At 40.0% G+C, this 18,620-nt stretch overlaps 1 protein-coding gene across 1 annotated transcript in view; it reads right to left on the reverse strand.

Annotated features, from left to right (window-relative positions):
- Positions 1–18,620, reverse strand: part of LOC102371773 (serine/threonine-protein kinase 3) — a 244,257-nt gene that overhangs the window by 20,314 nt on the left and 205,323 nt on the right. Inside the window, exon 10 of the mRNA XM_025192051.1 lies at positions 14,103–14,278. Coding sequence (XP_025047836.1) covers positions 14,103–14,278 — 176 coding nt within the window. The remainder of the gene's footprint in view (positions 1–14,102; positions 14,279–18,620) is intronic.

The following is an 18,620-nucleotide window of genomic DNA, read 5'->3' on the forward strand; positions in this document are numbered from 1 at the left end:
CCTAATGGACAAAGATTAGGTTTTCGAAAAAATGATGGGAGGAATAAGATCACAAAAGTTGTGTCTATTAGGGCTCAAAAGTGTTGCTTTTCACTACATTATCTTTCTACTCATCCTTTTATAATTAAAATATTCTACATCCTAAAACAAAAGAGGATAAAACGATTGCAAATCTACCCAAGTATATTTAATAATTAATTAACATTTTCTTTTTTCTTTTTATCTTAGTTAAGGTTCCTAAGTCTTGATACAGAATCAGAAAGTATTGGTCCTGATTTTCAATTACTCCATCCTGTGCTTGGAGTAAGGATGGACTTGAAGAGAAAATGCCACACAGTTCTCTATTTACCAAGAAGACATGCAAATTTATGCTTCCTTTTATGTCTCTTTATACTGGCAGAAGACACAAAAGAGTATTAGTGTACCTGAACCAGATCTACTATTTCTTACATTTGACCTACAAAATTTAAAAAGATAATACAAAGGCGGGGGGGGGGAGACATTTTTCATTTACATTCCATATTAGTGTAACTTATACCACATAAATTATGACCGTCTGATCAACTTCATAAATTAGTGCCATAATATACAAATCATTTTAATCCTACTCCCTATATACAAACACTTCTTTCTTTATTGAAGATATCTTCTTTCTGTACAAGAGGCTGTATTTGCCCTCAATAATAAGAAATACTACAGGGCTCAGCTGGTACATGTCCCCTGATGTTTATAAAATATGTGCTAGATGTGGAGGTGCAAATACCAGGAGCACATGTACTTATACCACCTCTGCTCTCTTTACAGACACTGAGCTTCTGAGCAGAAATTGATGAGAATTCTGCATGCTGACCAGTTTGCTGATATCAATAATCCCACAACTGACCCAAAAGAAAAGAGCCAACACAGCAGGGCATGTACTCCCTTGTTTGTCTCTTATGCATGTTCATAATCCAAGTAAATTCAGCAATCTGAGGTTTTTATATGTTCAGTTAACGAAAAAAACTTGTAACCATCATCTATAATATCCTGTTTGCAAGCATCTGGTAATGATTCATAATTTTCAGGCAACTCATTTAAAGAAAGACAAAGTGAATACATTTTAATACTTAAAAGTTTCACAGCACTCTGAAGAAGGCATAAAATGGTTCAATGACAAACCGTTACATAAAAAATGTCCCCCTTCAATTATAGAGAAGAATGCACCCAGTAGAAAGTAAACCGTTGCTTTAAAAGTAGTGTAAAATCACTACTGGGATTACTGGTACCAGCTTTGGACATCAATAGGGGATTGCCAATGAAGCCAATATTTAACACTTTTTATGAATTGCAAAGTTTTATTTGTAATTTATTTTGTATTTTGCATGGTATTTAGTCATTTTATCATACCTTATAAGCTCTCACCTTATCAACTGACACAATAATACAATTACAGATTTTAACCAAAGTGTTTGCACTATCACTATTATACAAAAATTATAATCCTAATGTATCCGTTCTGGTTGGAACCTACTGCAAAATTCTGCTTAAGGTAACAGATGGCTTTTTAAATTTTTGTTGCTATTCCAGAATCTTTAAATCACCCAAAATGTATCTACTTAAATATGATACCATTGTTGCTGCAAAACATGATCTACACGTTCTCTGTTTAACGTTAAACAATCTGGACACCATGCCTGTTTGGAAAGAATTCTATCAAAGACAGAAATCATTCTTCTGGTGTTACTGTACTAAATGGATTTTTGCCTTTTATTTTTTTCTTTTGTTATCCTACACAGAAAAAAGTGTTTCTTGATTTCTCAGTGCAGTTAAAATAATTGACTCAATCAGTGCAGATGAGGTTTATCAACTCTTTCTAGATTAAATTAAGTTAGTAGAGCCAATGCCTAGTTTATTGGCAGTTAGGATTAGTTATCATTTTGTTACACTTAGTACAGAATCATTTGTTGACTCTGTATCCTGCAGCAGTACAAACTATTAAAGGAAAGAGGTTGTCCAGAACAATATTTAAATGCAAAACTTAATTGTGAAATTAAGTAAAAAGTTAAAGAGAAGGCTAACTGGAAAAATACATATAGCAAATTATGGTCTAGTGAACTGAAATTTGCCTATTACTCCCCACATCTGTGATGCAGGTGCCCAAGAAATCTATGAATATGTTCTCTTACTAAGACAATGATGAAACACTGTTTTGTTTCAAAAATTCAGAAAAAGCAACTAATAAACCAAAGAAATCTACTTAAATTATGCAGTGTTAAATTAAGTTTATTGCTTTCCTATTCATGTCCTTGTGAAACAAGTTTTTAGCAGAATTTGCAGATTCACTGAAATCTGACTTCTGCTGTGGCGTCAAACTTGCGACCTCTGGGCTATCATTCATGCACCTTAGTGCCCATGCCACTGATCCTCTACAGAATTTAGATATCTGATCCAAAACAATTCTCATGTAGAAACAAGCTAGAGGGGAGAAACAACATGACTATATAAAGATATAATATTTGTAAAAAAATCATATTCAAAAGAACTGGCCATGTAAGTGGTCAAGTAATACTATTTGAGCTAACTTGGTTTTACATTAAGAGGTGCAGCATTTCCAAGTTACTGAAGTTCAACAGAAGTTCAGTGCACGTAAATCACTTTCAAAATGGCCAAAACCGGTTTAAGATAAGCCTGGATGGATGTAGTATCAGACTCAGCTGATTTACGTTAAATCCATTTACTGAACTTCTGACCCAGATCCCCTCCAAATTCAAGTCCCCTACCATCCCAGGATGCTTTGCACCTCCCCTGCAAACTCCCCCTTGCAGGGTCAAGCTGTGTGCTCCAGCCTATTACTGGAGCGAGCAGGGAGGCATTATCTAGCTCCCCCGGTTTCTGGCCTGGGCCAGTGCAGGCATGTGGCTGCATTTCCGGAATCAAAAGTTCACCTGCTTATTGGTTCAATCTATGCAGCTCAGATTGAATCGATTCAGTCTTGGGCTTTTGACTCTCTGTACTCAGTGCAAGGAATGAGCTCTAATAAAACCTTGCAAGTAAATAGCTATGCCTTATTTGGAACAGCTGTTTATAATGGATGTTACTGCATGCCGCATACTGTACAATTTAACTATTAAACTATTAAAGTTAAACCATGCCCTGCCACCCTTAAAAACAATGAATATCTTACTTGTTGATTGGTACTATAGAAAGCAGTGGTTCCAGTTATGAAATAAAACACTTAACCTGAGTAAATGTGGCTCTTTTGATCTTAAATTCTTTACATTGTGACATTAGCTCCATATCATTTAACAAAAAAAATAAAAGAATACACTTAAATGAAGAATTTATATAGGAAGTGAAAGCTGAAAGAGAAATCTCCTAATGATCCCTGAATGTAAAATATGTATTTACAACTGAGTAAAACCACTAAAGTTCAGGCCAATTCTTTTTCAATATTCACAATTTTATATCCAGCCTCTCTGCTCTACAGAAACTCCAAACGTGATACTTTATGTAAATTATTTAATCATTTAATTTGCACTCTTGCAAGAATTTTTATATGACCATAAAATTAAGCTTAAAATTAATAGTGTAGATTTGGTGTTGATGAAAGCAATTTGATTTCCAGCTCTGAGCAAGAGAAGGTGAATATAACTTAGAGCACAAGCTTACAATCTCACATGGGGAATCTAAATGTAATTCTCTCCTCTGGGAACCCAAATTCAGTTCAACTTCCTCTACAGTTAATAAAAATACATAACCAATCACTGAAGCAGGGATTGGAACACAAGACAACCCCCCCCCCCAGTGAATGCCCTAAGCCTTAGGTTACAGTCTCCTGCTCAAGCTTGATTTTTCCCTCTTGAATAATGATTTTCCATTTTTTCTATACAAATTGAAACGTCTTTAACAAGGTGGACTTGAAAGCTCCATCATCTAGTAGCTAGGCCTATTCTCCTAGGAGGTGAGAAATGTGGATTTTATCCACTAATACAGAAAAGAGAACTGAACTCATGTTGCCTACTTCCCAGATCCATTACTAACTACTGAACTATTTTATAAAAGGGGGTGCGGGTTACAATGGCTGTGTTTTGTGTACCCCCTCTTAAGCATGCTAACAGATTAGCCTCAGGTGACAGAGAGAGAGGAATTAATCCTTCATTTATGGCAAGATACTCAAATGATGGTGCTATGTAATAGATTAATAGAATGAAATCTCCTATTTATCCACAAGGACAAAATCAGAGCAAGCTTTGCACTCCATAAGAAAAATATGGCCAACATGCTTCAACACAAGTTTGGGGAAAGATTTCTTTCAGTGATAAGAGAGGTAGTTCAAGCTCTGTGGTGTAAGAAGTTCTTGACCTCTCTTTTGAAAAAGAAGGAAAGCATAATGGTGACTGGAAACTAATCATATACTGGTACCACCAAACAACCATTAGATAATATTGAATCACTACTATCCAGGGCTGGTAACTTACAGATGAAGTAGAATAACAGGTTCATAGAAAAATAGGGATAGATGGGACCTCACAAGGTCATCTAGTTTAGTCTCCTGGTCAAAGCAGGGTCATCCCTGACTAAACCACCCTAGCCAAGTGTCCATCCAACTTGCTCTTGAAAATTTCCAGGAATGGAGATTTCACAGTTTCTCTAGGTAGCCTGTTCCAATGCTTGACTATCGTCATAGTCAGAAAGTTCTCCTAATCTCCAAATTAATTTCCCCCACTGAAGTTTGAGGCCAGTGTTCCTAGTCCTATCCCCTGTAAACATAGAGAAAAGTCCATCTCCATTCTCTCTATATTCGCCCTTCAGATATTTGAAGACTGATATCAAAATCCTCCTCAGTCTTCTCTTCTCCAGACTAAATAACCTTAGCCCTTTCAGCCTTTCCTCATAAGTTATAACTCCCAAGACTCTAATCATTTCTGTTGCTCCTTGCTGGACTCTTCCCAATCTGTTCACATCCTTCTTGAAATGCAGGACCCAAAACTAGAGTGGAAGAATCACTTCCCTTGATTTGCAAGTGACGCTCCTCCTAATACAACACAGTATATTGTGGCTTTTTTTTCCTCCAAGAAAAACACAGTTTTGGTGCATATTCAGCTTATAGGCTACTGTGACCCTAAGGACCTTCTCTGCAGTACTGCAGCCTAGCCATCGTTCCTCAATTGTACGGTATTTGAGCATACAATTATTCCATCCCAAGGGTAAGACTTTGCATTTGTCCTTGTTGAATCTCATCTGAGGAATTTCATATCATTTTTCCAATCTATCCACGTCATTCGGAATCCTAGTTCTGCTTTCTAGAGTGTCTGTACCTCCACCCAACTTGGTGTTGTCTACAAATTTGCTACACGCACAAAATCCCATTATCTAATAATTAATGAAAATATTAAACAATACCAGACCCAAGACAGACCCCTGGGGAACCCCACTTCATACCTCCTCCCAAATGAACACTGAGCCATTGATAACTACTTGTTAAGCATGATGATCCAACCAATTATGTAACCACCTTGTAGCCTTGGGCTAGGCTGTGCTGTCTGCTCCAGAGAGCAGGGCTGACACCACCCCTCTGCTCCCTAGCTGGAGGAGTGAGGGCTGGCTGACAAAAGGGTGCAGGGGGGGAAACAAGCCTGGCTAGGGATGCAGCTCAGTCTGCAGGGTGGGGGGACTGCCCCCCCTCAGGCAAACTCCAGCTGGGGTCTGGGTCCAAGAAGGGGAATTGAATATCCCTTCCCTAGCTCAAACTTAAATTTACTAATGACTACAACTGTGTACTACAAATCCCAGAGGCACCTGGAAGCAAGAAGAGGAAGTGGTGAGCAGAGTGCTGCTGAGTGCTGCTGTTGTAATTCTGGGCTGTAAATCCCAGAGATCTCAGGGGCAGCAGGAAGAGGTAGTGAACACAGCCAGAGAGCTGTACTCTAGCACCCCCTGGCTTCTGGCCTGAGCCACTGCAGGCATGTGGCTGTATTTCCTGACTCGAAGGTAAATGTCTGTTCACTTTGGTTTCAATTTAATTTGTGCAGCTTAGACTAACCTGAAAAGACTGAATCAATTCAGCCTCGGGCTTTTTGACTGTCTGCACCTACCTATAAAGGTATATGACACTTGAAAGGGGTCCTGTTCTGTCTTATTCCCTAGCTGCTATGTAGCACAATTCCTTCTACATATATTCTGCTCAGAAATAAGCTGCATTTTGTATAGGTCTATCCTGACTGTACAGAAAGAGGTTGGTATGCAGAAAGGAAAGAAAATGTAGAAGCTAAGTCTACAAGGTAAGGGTGAAAAACTAGGAAAAGGAAAAATAGGAGAGCCTCCTGAAATCAAGATGGTAAGGCACCTATTCTGGTGCAAACTGAATTCATGCCTACCTTTCCATTGTTTTGAGCTACCACTGGTATGTAAAATACAAGGATTTGGGGATATTTTCTGATACCACAAAAGCCAACCCATAAAAGCATTGAACTATTTGATGGAACTGTTCACATGCTAAAGTGTCATGCTTTATTGGAACCAAAGTGAATAAAATGTTTAAAAATACTTTATCAGTTATTCATTTGTCTGGGGTCCAGTGTCTTAACAGCTGCACATTTTTGGCTTTCATCCTTTAGCAGGAAATTTGAAAACAGACAAGCAAACTAAAAGAATTTAAAGCCATGAGCAGAGTAACAGGTGACCTAAGAACAATACAGAATTATCACAGCCTAAATTTTCAAAGAAGCAGTCACCTTTTTTAAAGAAAAACTAAATCAATAATACTATTTTCCATATGGAGTTGTGTATAAGTATGGATCTTTTATCTCATATGATAATTATGGCCTTCACTATACAGAATTACAAGTGAATTATTTCATCCTGTCCACCAAGGTAATTATTAACAGAAACTATTTTAGCAAGACTACAAAGTTCAAGAAATGCCTTCTTAATAGATCAGACTAGAATCTAAACCCCTTATCTAAATAGCATCTTACTCATCAATTAGAGCTCCTGTGGGATAACTTGTAAAGTAATTTACTATTCATCAGCAGTAGAAGGTATCAGAATCAAGCTTATTTAAGTTACACATAATGTACCTAATGCAGGACAATGCATTTATTCAGGCAAACTACCATGACTTCAATAGGAGCTTCGTTTGAGCAGGCACAGACCAACAGACCAATAAACAAAACTGATTAATTGGGATATTCAGTAAAACATGATCAAAGACATAAGACAGAAACAAATATCAACCTTCAAACCCACAGTACTAAAAATCAAATCAGACTAATAGTCTCAGTTCAGATGAGTACAACTAAACAAAAAAAATGAAAAAGTACATCACTTGCTGTCAAAAGAAATATGCAATTACTGAAACAACTTTTTTAAAAGTTCAAATTCTGCACAAATGAATGGCTACACCTTTACTCTCCTAGGAAACTGTTTGACTTGGTAATGGTAAAATTGCAACTTTTTACCCATTTATGCAGACTCAGAAAAATATACCTCCAGAAATACCACTCTTTAAAAAATTCCAAGTAGACTTTAAGTGGAATTCTATTTCCTTTTGTGTGTCTAGATGGCAGCTTTTTAGCTGTGTAAGTTGTGTTTTTGATACTTACATATAGTTGTGATACTACCTCCCTTGCAATCCGGAAACATGTGTGTGTGCATAGACTAAGCATGCATAGTAGGCTATGCACTGGCCAAGCAGTTGTGCTGAATAATGCTTTACGTGTGGTGTGGTGGTCAGATCCCTGTGCTGTGACAGGGGCCCAGAACCCTTATCCTCAGCTTCTTGGGCAATCATATGTTAGAGTTTGATCCCAGTTATATCACTGCCCTTTAGTCTGTTTATTGCTGTATTTGTGTCCAAGATGAGGCTTTTCTCACATTTAACATGGAAGAAAAAACTCCCTTATCTTGGATTTGAGTAAGAAGTGGCAGCTACCAGGCTGGGATGAAGTCATTCTCCATGCCCCAGGGTGGAATGGAACTGGAGCCTGCTGGAGCAGAGCAAGGGTAAATGGCATGGGAGGCCATAGAGGGGGGAGAGGAGAGTGGGGGCAGAGGGTGGGGGGAGGACAAAGGCCTTGAGGGGACAGAAGATAAAGGAAGAGGGGGACAGGGGGCAGGCATGGTGCAACAAGTAGTAGGGAGAGGACAGGCAGCAGGCTGTGAGGTGGGCAAAGGGCAGGGGCCAAAGTACTTGAACCCCCCGCATCACTGGGCTTCCCCACTACTGTCAGTCCCCTCCAATCTCCCCTACTACCACCAGCCCTCCAATAGGGACAGATGGCCCTAATTGAAGACTACCCTCCAACAATTAGATTCTATACATGTGAAATTATAACAAATGTATACATTTCCTATGTACAGAATCTAATTATTGGGGCATCATCTTAAATTTAGGGTTATATTGGATTCAGCTAAATACAGTAATACAGTTAACCTGTTCCTAAAAGCTAACTATGTTTCCTCTACTGAATGTGCAAACAATACAGTTGATACATAAACAGCATAAAGGCAGGGCCAAACATGGCAAAGTAGACTGCAAGAAAACTGCCATTTAGATACACAGGGAAACAACATTCCTTGTTTAGTTACCAAATTATTTTACCTCCATTTCTACAGAATATTGTGCATTCATTATAATATAAACTGCAGATATTTGAGTAACCTTATCTATTCATAGTATCTACAGGAAAATTAGCAGGTCCTCAAGGTTGACCACTGTATCTACATTATGTAATTTATTATTTTTAAAAAGGTAACTACAGGAAACCCCCGTTTAGCGCTCTTATTTGGTTCCCCAAAAACGAAGCATTAGGTGGAATACCTTTAAGCTAAATCATTTTTTTCCTCCCTGCTGCCAGCTGTACGATGCCGGTGAGCATTATAATGAAACTCACAGAGTGCTAAGTGGAATCGGGTATCAATGTAAAGTGAGCATTATAGCAAAACAGCGCTAAGCAAAACAGGGTTAAGGTTGCCTGTATTTTTACATAATTTTATCTTGAACTCACTGATAAACAGAGATAGAATGGTCTCTTGTTGATAAAATGTGTTAGGAAATAGGCATTTTGGTAAGACAATGTTAAATAAAACACACCTTTTAGACTAAAACATTAGGCTCCAATTGTATAAATCTGACTCCATTTAAGTATTTGCAGGGATTTGTGGTGTTTCCAATCCATTATTCCTCTGAATCAAAAAACAGTCTAGCCAACTTAATTTTTAAATCTCTTTTTATAAACAGAAGCCCTTAAATATTTCTTTAGTATTAACTTTGTTTAAAAATAAAACATGCAACTGACATTTTTTCTTTTTATTTCAATTTTTGATTGGCACTTCTCCTTTTACACTGACAACAGCCACATGCACTAATGAACTTCTTATTACTTTTCCCACTCAATACATCTAAAAAAGGCTATTACCAACCATTGCTATGACATTCTCCCTCCCCCTACCGCCATCCTTCTGGATAAGGGGCAAAGAACTTGTTTGCTGCCACTATTGGCATGCTATGTATTGCCTCAGGAAGCACCATTAAACATACTACTCCTCTCTCTCATAAGAACAATTCTATCAGTTCCCAAATGAGACTGATCAGCACCAACTTATACAGCATATTGTTCTTCCACATAGCTGTACAGAGTACCACTACAGTATGATACCAGTGGACTGGATCCTGATTGGCATTTACACTCTAATTCCAAAGTGTTATTTTTTTAACAAACGTAGCATTCACAATATTCACTCTTAGATTTTTTTTCCTAGGTTTCACTAAGGCTAATTCCATCTGACATAGAACTGAGTTCTTTAGTACTAAGATTCTCTATTATTTATCGTTGTCATGAATCATTTAAAAACTGTATGTCAGCAATCTAAAAAATTAATGTTGATTTTATAAAAGCAGGCAATTTATTATGTATGCCCCCCGTGATTTATTCTTTCAGGAAGTCTCCTGCAAACCATTTGTAATTGGTGCCAATAACCGTTTCCAAAGGGTTTTTATTTTTGAAAACATTTCTGACTATGTAAAGTCAAACTGGAGTGCTTCTAACATAAACACAAATAATTGTTTCATACCAATATCCTGCCTTTGTCAGCATTCAATACCAGATGCTTCAAAGGAAGAAACCCTGTAAGAGACAATTTCACAATAACCTAACCATAGACAATTTTTCCTAAAATTGTCAGTCAGTGATTGGCTTATGTATGTAAATATGAAGGCTTTATCTCTTAATAAAGCTTGAGAGAGTCCAGAGGAGAGCCACGCGCATGATCAGAGGTCAGGAAAACAGACCTTATGATGACAAGCTGAGAGCTATGGGACTCTTCAGCCTGGAAAAGTGCAGGGTCAGGGGTGATCTGGTGGCTGCCTATAAGTTTATAAGGGGCGCTCACCAGGATCTGGGGGAACGTCTGTTCACCAGAGCACCCCAAGGGATGGCAAGGTCGAACAGTTACAAACTCCTTCATGACCATTACAGGCTGGACATAAGGAAGGACTTCTTTACTGTCCGAGCTCCCAAGGTTTGGAATAGACTGCCACCAGAGGTCGTTCAAGCACCTACTTTGAACGCCTTCAAGAGACATTTGGATGTTTATCTTGATGGGATCCTATGACCCCTGCTCACTTCCTGTCCCTGGGGCAGTGGGCTGGACTCGGAGATCTTCCAAGGTCTCTTCCAGCCCTAATGTCTATGAAATGTATGTCAGGCCTCTTTCACACACACATTCATACCACCCTCCTCTCACTAGGGCCTCTCACATTCCACCCCCTCTCACAGGGTCTCTTTCTCACATCGACAACTCATCCCACCCTGCTCCCTCTTGGAGTGGCTCCCATAGACCATAGGCTTTATCCAGATCATGCCTTGGGTGGCAAAAGTACAGTCTTTTGGGCCTCTCCCACGAACCTCACTTGGGTCGTGGCCAGCCAAGTTCCTTACCTGGGCCAAACTTGCCCTGGCCCTTCCCAGGGCAGCTTTACGTAGACATATACAAACACACTGGGCCCCCGGCTCCACGTACTATGCTCCCAGCCCTCTGTTCCCGCTTTCTGGGACTCCACACTTCTCTCAATTTGCTCTCCAGGGGTTGGCCCATGTGCTGCCCTTCAAGCTGACCCACAGACCTACTTAGCACACTCCCTTGGGCTGCCTTTCAGGCTGACCCTCAGCCCTATTCAACCCTCTTTTGGGCCCTGCTACCACCCTCTCTGGGGTTACACATCTACCCCCTTCTTCAGGGCTCCAGGGTTTCCCTCCCCTGTGGAGACTCAGGTGGCTGCAGCCATGCCTGGCCCCGCCCGAGTCTTATACCCTCTTTGGGCTCAGGTGGCCGTAGCCGTGCCTGGCCCCCTTGTACTGACAGTGTTGTGGAGGCTAGGAGTTAAGGTACCCTGACCTGCCTTTCACCAGGGTGGTAACTGACCTGATATTTCCTGGGGACTCCCGTACCACTAGGAGCCCCACCAGGCCCCCATTCCTGGCAGGGTGCAGTTTTTGGTCGTGCCCAGGACCAAGAGCCTCTTAGCCATCCCCATAAGCTCTTCCCCTTACCTCCTGGATGTTTTGTACAGCCTTTCAGCCAGGCGATTTTTCTGCCTGGCTGCCAGCAACAAACTGCTGTATATAGGCAGCCAATGTTTTAAAATGGCTGCTGCAATCAAGCACCTGCTGGCTGCCTGACTCAGCCCTTAAAGTGGCGGGCACTGCAAGTGCTCTGCCACATTCAACATATACTTTTCTAAGGCTTAATCCTGCAAACACTTATCAATACATGCAACTTTACACATGCTGTTAGTCATATACAGTTCAAAAGAACAACTCAAGAGTAAATTTATTCATGTGGATTTATGTTAACCAGATCAGGGCCTTAGTAAATAATTTACTAAGGTGTTCATCTTTGGCTAAAATTCTTAGCCAGTATGTAAAAACTAGCATACTTTTCAAACTGTTCTAAAAACAACATTATTACATTATTATTGGGGCAAAGCATCCACACCAGAAGACAGGCAGGTTATCCAGGCTGACCTGGACAGGCTCAGCAAGTGGGCGGACAAGAATCTGATGGTGTTCAACACCGATAAATGCAAGGTTCTCCACCTTGGGGAAAAAAACCCGCAGCATCCTTATAGGCTTGGCAGTGCTATGTTGGCTAGCACTATGGAAGAAAGAGACTTGGGGGTCATCATTGACCACAAGATGAACATGAGCCTGCAATGCGATGCAGCGGCTAGTAAAGCGACCAAAACGCTGGCTTGCATCCATAGATGCTTCTCAAGCAAATCCCGGGACGTCATTCTCCCCCTGTACTCGGCCTTAGTGAGGCCGCAGCTGGAGTACTGTGTCCAGTTTTGGGCTCCACAATTCAAAAAGGATGTGGAGAAGCTTGAGAGAGTCCAGAGAAGAGCCACGCGCATGATCAGAGGTCAGGGAAGCAGACCCTACGATGACAGGCTGAGAGCCCTGGGGCTCTTTAGCCTGAAAAAGCGCAGGCTCAGGGGTGATCTGATGGCCACCTACAAGTTTATCAGGGGTTACCACCAGTATCTGGGGGAACGTTTGTTCACCAGAGCGCCCCAAGGCATGACGAGGTCGAATGGTCACAAACTACTTCAAGATCGTTTCAGGCTGGACATAAGGAAGAATTTCTTTACTGTCCGAGCCCCCAAGGTCTGGAACAGCCTGCCACCGGAGGTGGTTCAAGCGCCTTCATTGAACACCTTCAAGATGAAACTGGATGCTTATCTTACTGGGATCCTATGACCCCAGCTGACTTCCTGCCCTTTGGGCGGGGGGCTGGACTCGATGATCTTCCAAGGTCCCTTCCAGCCCTGATGTCTATGAAATCTATGAAATTACCACCACAATAAACCTCATTTAGATACAGATAGTTATTTTCCAATGAATATGCGTTAGTTATTTTATTGGCTGATTATGAAGATGTCAACTATGGGATTTCTGTAGTCTAGAAAAAATATGATAGTTATTCAGAGCCTTTATTCATCCTTAGCAACAGCTTATAATGCACTGCTTAACTGGTTCCTAGCAGCTTAAATTTAAGAATCAGTTTTATTTAGAAATATACCAGGTGAAAATTGAGAAACATATTATATACCTACAGCTATCACTTTATATTAAAAAAATGTTTTTCTCTAAATCCCAGACGTACTTTTTAATGACATCATGTGATCAATATTTAGCTACTACACTGCCATGAAGGGCAAAATTTGTTAAAGCTACAAGAGACTTATTAATTTTTTTTGTTCTGAAGTGTTAGAAAAATATAATTAAATGAGAAAACATATAACTTACACTTCTCCAATCCACTCTATTTATTTCTCTTTGATAAAAGAATATTTTTAAAATACATACATACACACACACACACACACACACACACACACACACCCCCCTATATATATATGTTTTGAAGTTTACTAGTGGCTTAGGAACAGGCTCCTTTTTGTCTCTATCATACCTTGGAAGGTGGACAAAATGAAAATAAATGAAAATGATACTATGCAAGCCAGTGAAAATAAGAACAAAGAGATTTGTGCATGATTTCTACAGATGCAGTCATTCCACCCAGAAAGATGAGTTTTACAAGAATTTTGTTAGAGACCATATCCATAACAAAGGTCTCAAAGGATACAAGAAGTGATCTTATCTATCTTCAATCTACTTGGGAGATAGGTAAGTTGTTCTCTCACATTTAATATGTTTAATAATAACTTTCTACAGGTCTCATTTGAATACTAAACCAACCCAACATTAATAGTATGTTAATGCTTTCAAGCCTTTAGTATACCTAAGCCAAATGAGCATTTTGATAAAGATAAAATGCAACATAAACTGAAAAGTGCCAAGAGCACTTTTACTAAAAAGAAAATAAGAGTTACAAAGAATGTTGATGTTTTCATAACTCTTAACTTTAAAGTTATCTTCTGTACTAGGTAAGTGTATTTATTTATCAGCTGGTAGATGGAGGTATGAAATATTTGGAAGGACCCTTGAAAATGACATATTTTATTTACACTAATAGAAAGGATTAATTCTGGTATGCATAAAATAAATAACAAGTAACGACCTAAACTTTAGAAAAATAAACATTTAAAATGTACTTACAAAATCAAAGTCTCCATCTTGAGGGACTTTCCAGTTATCAGGAAAAACATTTTTGGATATGTGGTAGGGTTCGTGCATGTTCTGGTTACAGTTTTCAGGACTTTTATTCTTGGAATCTTGTTTATCAAAGTAGTCCATGAAGGAAGGTCTTTGTACTTGTGGTGAAGTAGCATTTCCTTAGTTGAAAGGAAAAGAAAAGTTAAAATTGTTTAGAGATTCCATTTTTACTGTGCTAAACTAACCTACACATAAATTTGAAGGATTAATTTTACAGTAGTTTTATAGTAATGAATACAGCCAATATGTGGTATGAAGTTCTATAACTGTCTTCCATGAAAATTCATTGCCCAAGAAAGACATTTCTGTAGTAAACATAAGAAGGAGGAATTGACCAAGATGTTACTAAGTTACGTATATAAATAAAATTGAAAGTTACTTCAGCTGACATTATTTGTTTTTTTAGAAACTCAGTAACACATGTAGGTAAGTATTCACCTGGGGGCTAAAGGCCTTTAACTGTAAGGCCTGGTTTGCAGGCACTACTCTGATACCAATTTTTACCAATGACAAATAATAGCATAAAGTTGCACTTATTTAAACATTGATGTGGTCTGAAACAGTTTTAGAACAATCAATAAAAAACTGCACACCCAAACTGTGAGTAGAGAAGGCTTAGCTAACTTCACTGGCAATAAAAGATGTTCAGCATATCAAAGGATGCAGGTCACAAAAAGAAAATGGCTGGTAGGTGTTGAAGCTGTGCACCATGGAGAGCCTGCAGAATACTTCCATCATCTGTACAGTTCACTGAACCTTGTGATCACAATGGGGACCCACATGTTGTCATCCTTTTCAAAATAAATTCTGTCTGGAATTTGTTTTCATTTTTTGACATCAAAACAGTTTATTCTCTTTATAGGACAGTTAATGTATTAAACATAAAAAACAATACATTGGGTCTAAGTAACTATCTGAATAAAAAAAATTGAATCAAAATACTTTACTAATCAAGTGCATCCACACACATGCTCTCTCTCTCTCTCTCTCTCTCACACAAACATGCATACACGCACACATACAGATTGTAACTACAGAACAAAATTCCTAAACTATACTTTTTATTATAAACATTAAGAATAAATAAATTTAATTTAGGTAGAGCTGCTTTATTTTAGAATAGGGGATAAACTGCACCAGAAGAAAAAGCTGTTTCATTCATAAGGGTAGGAGTTTTCTGCTCTGCTGGAAAAGGTGTTCTCCACTGAAAATCTATATTGTGGTATAATACTGAAGAACTGTAAAATAGATACAACTTGTACTCCTGCACTTTGCTGCAACATTTCAAAGGGCTATTCTTGGTCTTTGCCCTTGTGAATGCCTGTACACAAAAGGGAGTTCTCTCCTACCTTATCGCTTTTACCCACAGGAGCTCACAGAAGGACAAAAAGGAACTTGTTAATAATATTCTTCCTTTATCGTGTGGAGGAAGCCAAGAAGGACTGAAGATTGCAGGTAACCTTGCTAGTATTTTTTGAGTAGCCCACAAAAATCAAATTAGACTCAGACATCCAAAATTATGTGCATGTGAAGAAACACAATCAAATATTATTTGGCATTATAATTTCTATCAATTAATAAAATTGGATTTTTAACCTTCCACTTTTCTTCCCTCGTCCCCTTTTCTTTTCCTCCATCTCATTAGGGTTTGTTTCATTCATTCAAATGTTATCTTTTCAACTGGGCCAAAAGTGGCACATTTCTGCTGGGCACTTCAACCAGTGCTCAGATCCCACATGTGCTAGGAAACATGCCCTGGTGCTGCAATGGCTTCAAAGCCATTTCCTAGCCCACCAGCCTATCTAACGAAGAACTGTGACAGCTTAGTGAGGTGTTTGAGACACAACTACAGAGGTGGCACTGGCAGCTGTTCAGTCTCTCATAACATGGTCATCTACAACCTGCCAGCTACTATTTTGTGGCATAGGTGTGCCATCCTGGACCTGCCAATGACTTTGTCCTCATGGACTTTTGGCAATGGCAGCACTGACTCTGGTGAACTGCCCTCTACTGATCCACTGACTCTGGTGTACCAGTAAGGAAGGTCAGGGCCTAATCGACCTGGCAAGCAGGGTAACTGCTTTCAGTCTACAAGCCCTTCAGCACCTGCTCTTTGCCGTGGAATGCCTCCCCTGACAACAGATGACATTGTTTCCTGCACTGGATGAGGGATCCAAACCTTGACTGAGAACTTTTCTTGCTGGATCTCAATCACCTCAGCTAGAACATCCTGCCACCCTTCTACCACAGTCTCGCACAGGCCTGGTGGGCCCACCTCCAACTGAGACCCCAGAGCACAGGCCTGCAATTTCCAGAGCTGCTGCAGGAGCGCTTGGTCTGTAACTTGGCTTGCAGCAGGGACCACTGAATCGAGCCTCCAGAAACCTCACTGCTTCCTTGGCTCAGTCACACACCATCGAGCTGACCTACCTCTTCAACTCATCTCAGTCATCTGGCCAACTACCTGGGCCTGCACTCTATCTGTTTTGCTTTGCACCTCTTGGCTGAAGTGCAAGCTGCCCTTCCTGTGGATGTGTTTACCACCCTAGAAGACCACTTCTGTACATAACAAGCTGTCCCAAATGCATTAGACAGACCCTCTCTACCAATGTCTGTTTCTCTGGCTATGGACAGCAATAAGAGTGACAAGCCCCAGGACCTGCTGTCCCTCCCATGCCCAATGAAAACAGTGATCAGATCTGCTCTGAGATCCTGTCTGGGAAGGCAATGTCCACATGCATCCTGACATGACTTAGAGGTGATGCTAAGCAACAGCAGAGCAAGCCTGCCTGGCCTGGTGCACTCTGTACAAACTCCCTAACACCAAGACAGCTGGCAGCTTCCCGTGGCAGCTGCTGCATGAGGTCCTAGCCGGTGGTGTCAGTGGTCTGCCCTTTATGCAGGAGGTGATGGAGGAGACTCTCTTCCACACTTTCTGGACTGCCCCTACTAGCAGTCACTCTTTGCTACCCTCAGAAATCTTGGCATGCTGGACTTGTAGTCCAAGACTGTGGACATATTCTGTATCTTGTACCAAGTGGCCAAGAAAAGTGATCTACCTGGCCAATTTCCTGTTGGGCTGGATTAAGATGGCAACTCTGAAAAACTGCAAAAACTGAGGCAGCCACTGATGACACCTTTCAATTCTTTCACTTCCTGGCCTAGAAGTGTCACATTTGAATTTAGGCAGACAAGGTTCCTTGGGTGAATTTGATATTTTTTATTAGACCAACCAGTTGGTCAAATTCACCCAGAAACCTTGTCTGCCTATGTCCTTAGAACAACACGGCTACAACCTACACCCCTGCAACATTTGAATTTAGACACTTCACCTTGCAACAAAATGTGGACCAGTTGGTATCATATTAGACCATCAAGGGGGCACTCTGCAAAGTGCAAGATGGACAGCTGGTGCTACCTGTGTAACCCCATGAGGGGTACGAGGGAAAGGGTTTCAATCTCCAATGACATGGTGTTTTTTGCACCGGTGTTATTATCGTTTCATGCTTGGCACCTGGGAGGGTCACGCACCTTTGCATTTTCACCATCTTTTTAATATTTGTATAATAAAAGTTTAAAAGTCCAAAAACATTTTTACTGCCATGTTACTCAGTTTCTGTTAGTACCCACTCTCCCAAGACCCAATCCAAGTTCAAATGAATTCATTATGATTTGGATCGGGTTCCTGGCCCTCTGCCATCAAAGCTGGGGAGGAGAGAGAGAAGACAAGCACCCAAGAACACATCGAGAGGATGCATGATCCAGGAGGGGAGAGAAAATGCAGTGGTGCCTGATGGCAAAAGGCTGAGGTACACGGGGGAAAAAATATTTAAATAAATAAATATTTTTAAAATCCTTATAATATTCTCATTGGTTTATACTGTGTAATTTCTGTTTTAAAAAACTATGGCAGTCTGCACCAAACAGGTCAATCACAGTCCATTTTTCTTCTTCCTGCTGTGCTTAATATATTTGTTTTATGCTTAAGAGCTAACAATGAATAGGAAAAAATAATAGCTTATATAATAGCAGACTATATTACACAATAATGGTCAATTTCTAGTAAGATATTATCCTTCCTTCAAACTCATAACAAAAATACCCTACATTTTTTGTGTTTCTCTTTAAGATTACAGAACTATTTAGAAAATTCTATTAAATATGTTATGAGGCTTAAGATATTTGTAACTCTGAAAAAAATAAAGAGCAGTTTCCTTGCCACTGAATACAAATAAAGGAAAATGGATCAGCAGGCTTCGCTTTGGAACTCTTCCAAGATAAACATACCACATTTGATTTTCACTTTGAGGGGGTTGCTTATTTATTTAGGTAAAGACGAGACCTTAGCCCTTTTCTCTCCAACTAAACAAACTCCAGTAGTCGGGGCTGTTCTACTGGTGGAGGAGTTGTTGAGGAGGTTGTGGAGGAGTTAAGTTGCAGCCCCTGGAGGGACTCTTCCTC

Source organism: Alligator sinensis, unplaced genomic scaffold (genome assembly GCF_000455745.1).
Source record: "Alligator sinensis unplaced genomic scaffold, ASM45574v1 scaffold497_1, whole genome shotgun sequence".
Classification (NCBI taxonomy): domain Eukaryota; kingdom Metazoa; phylum Chordata; order Crocodylia; family Alligatoridae; genus Alligator; species Alligator sinensis.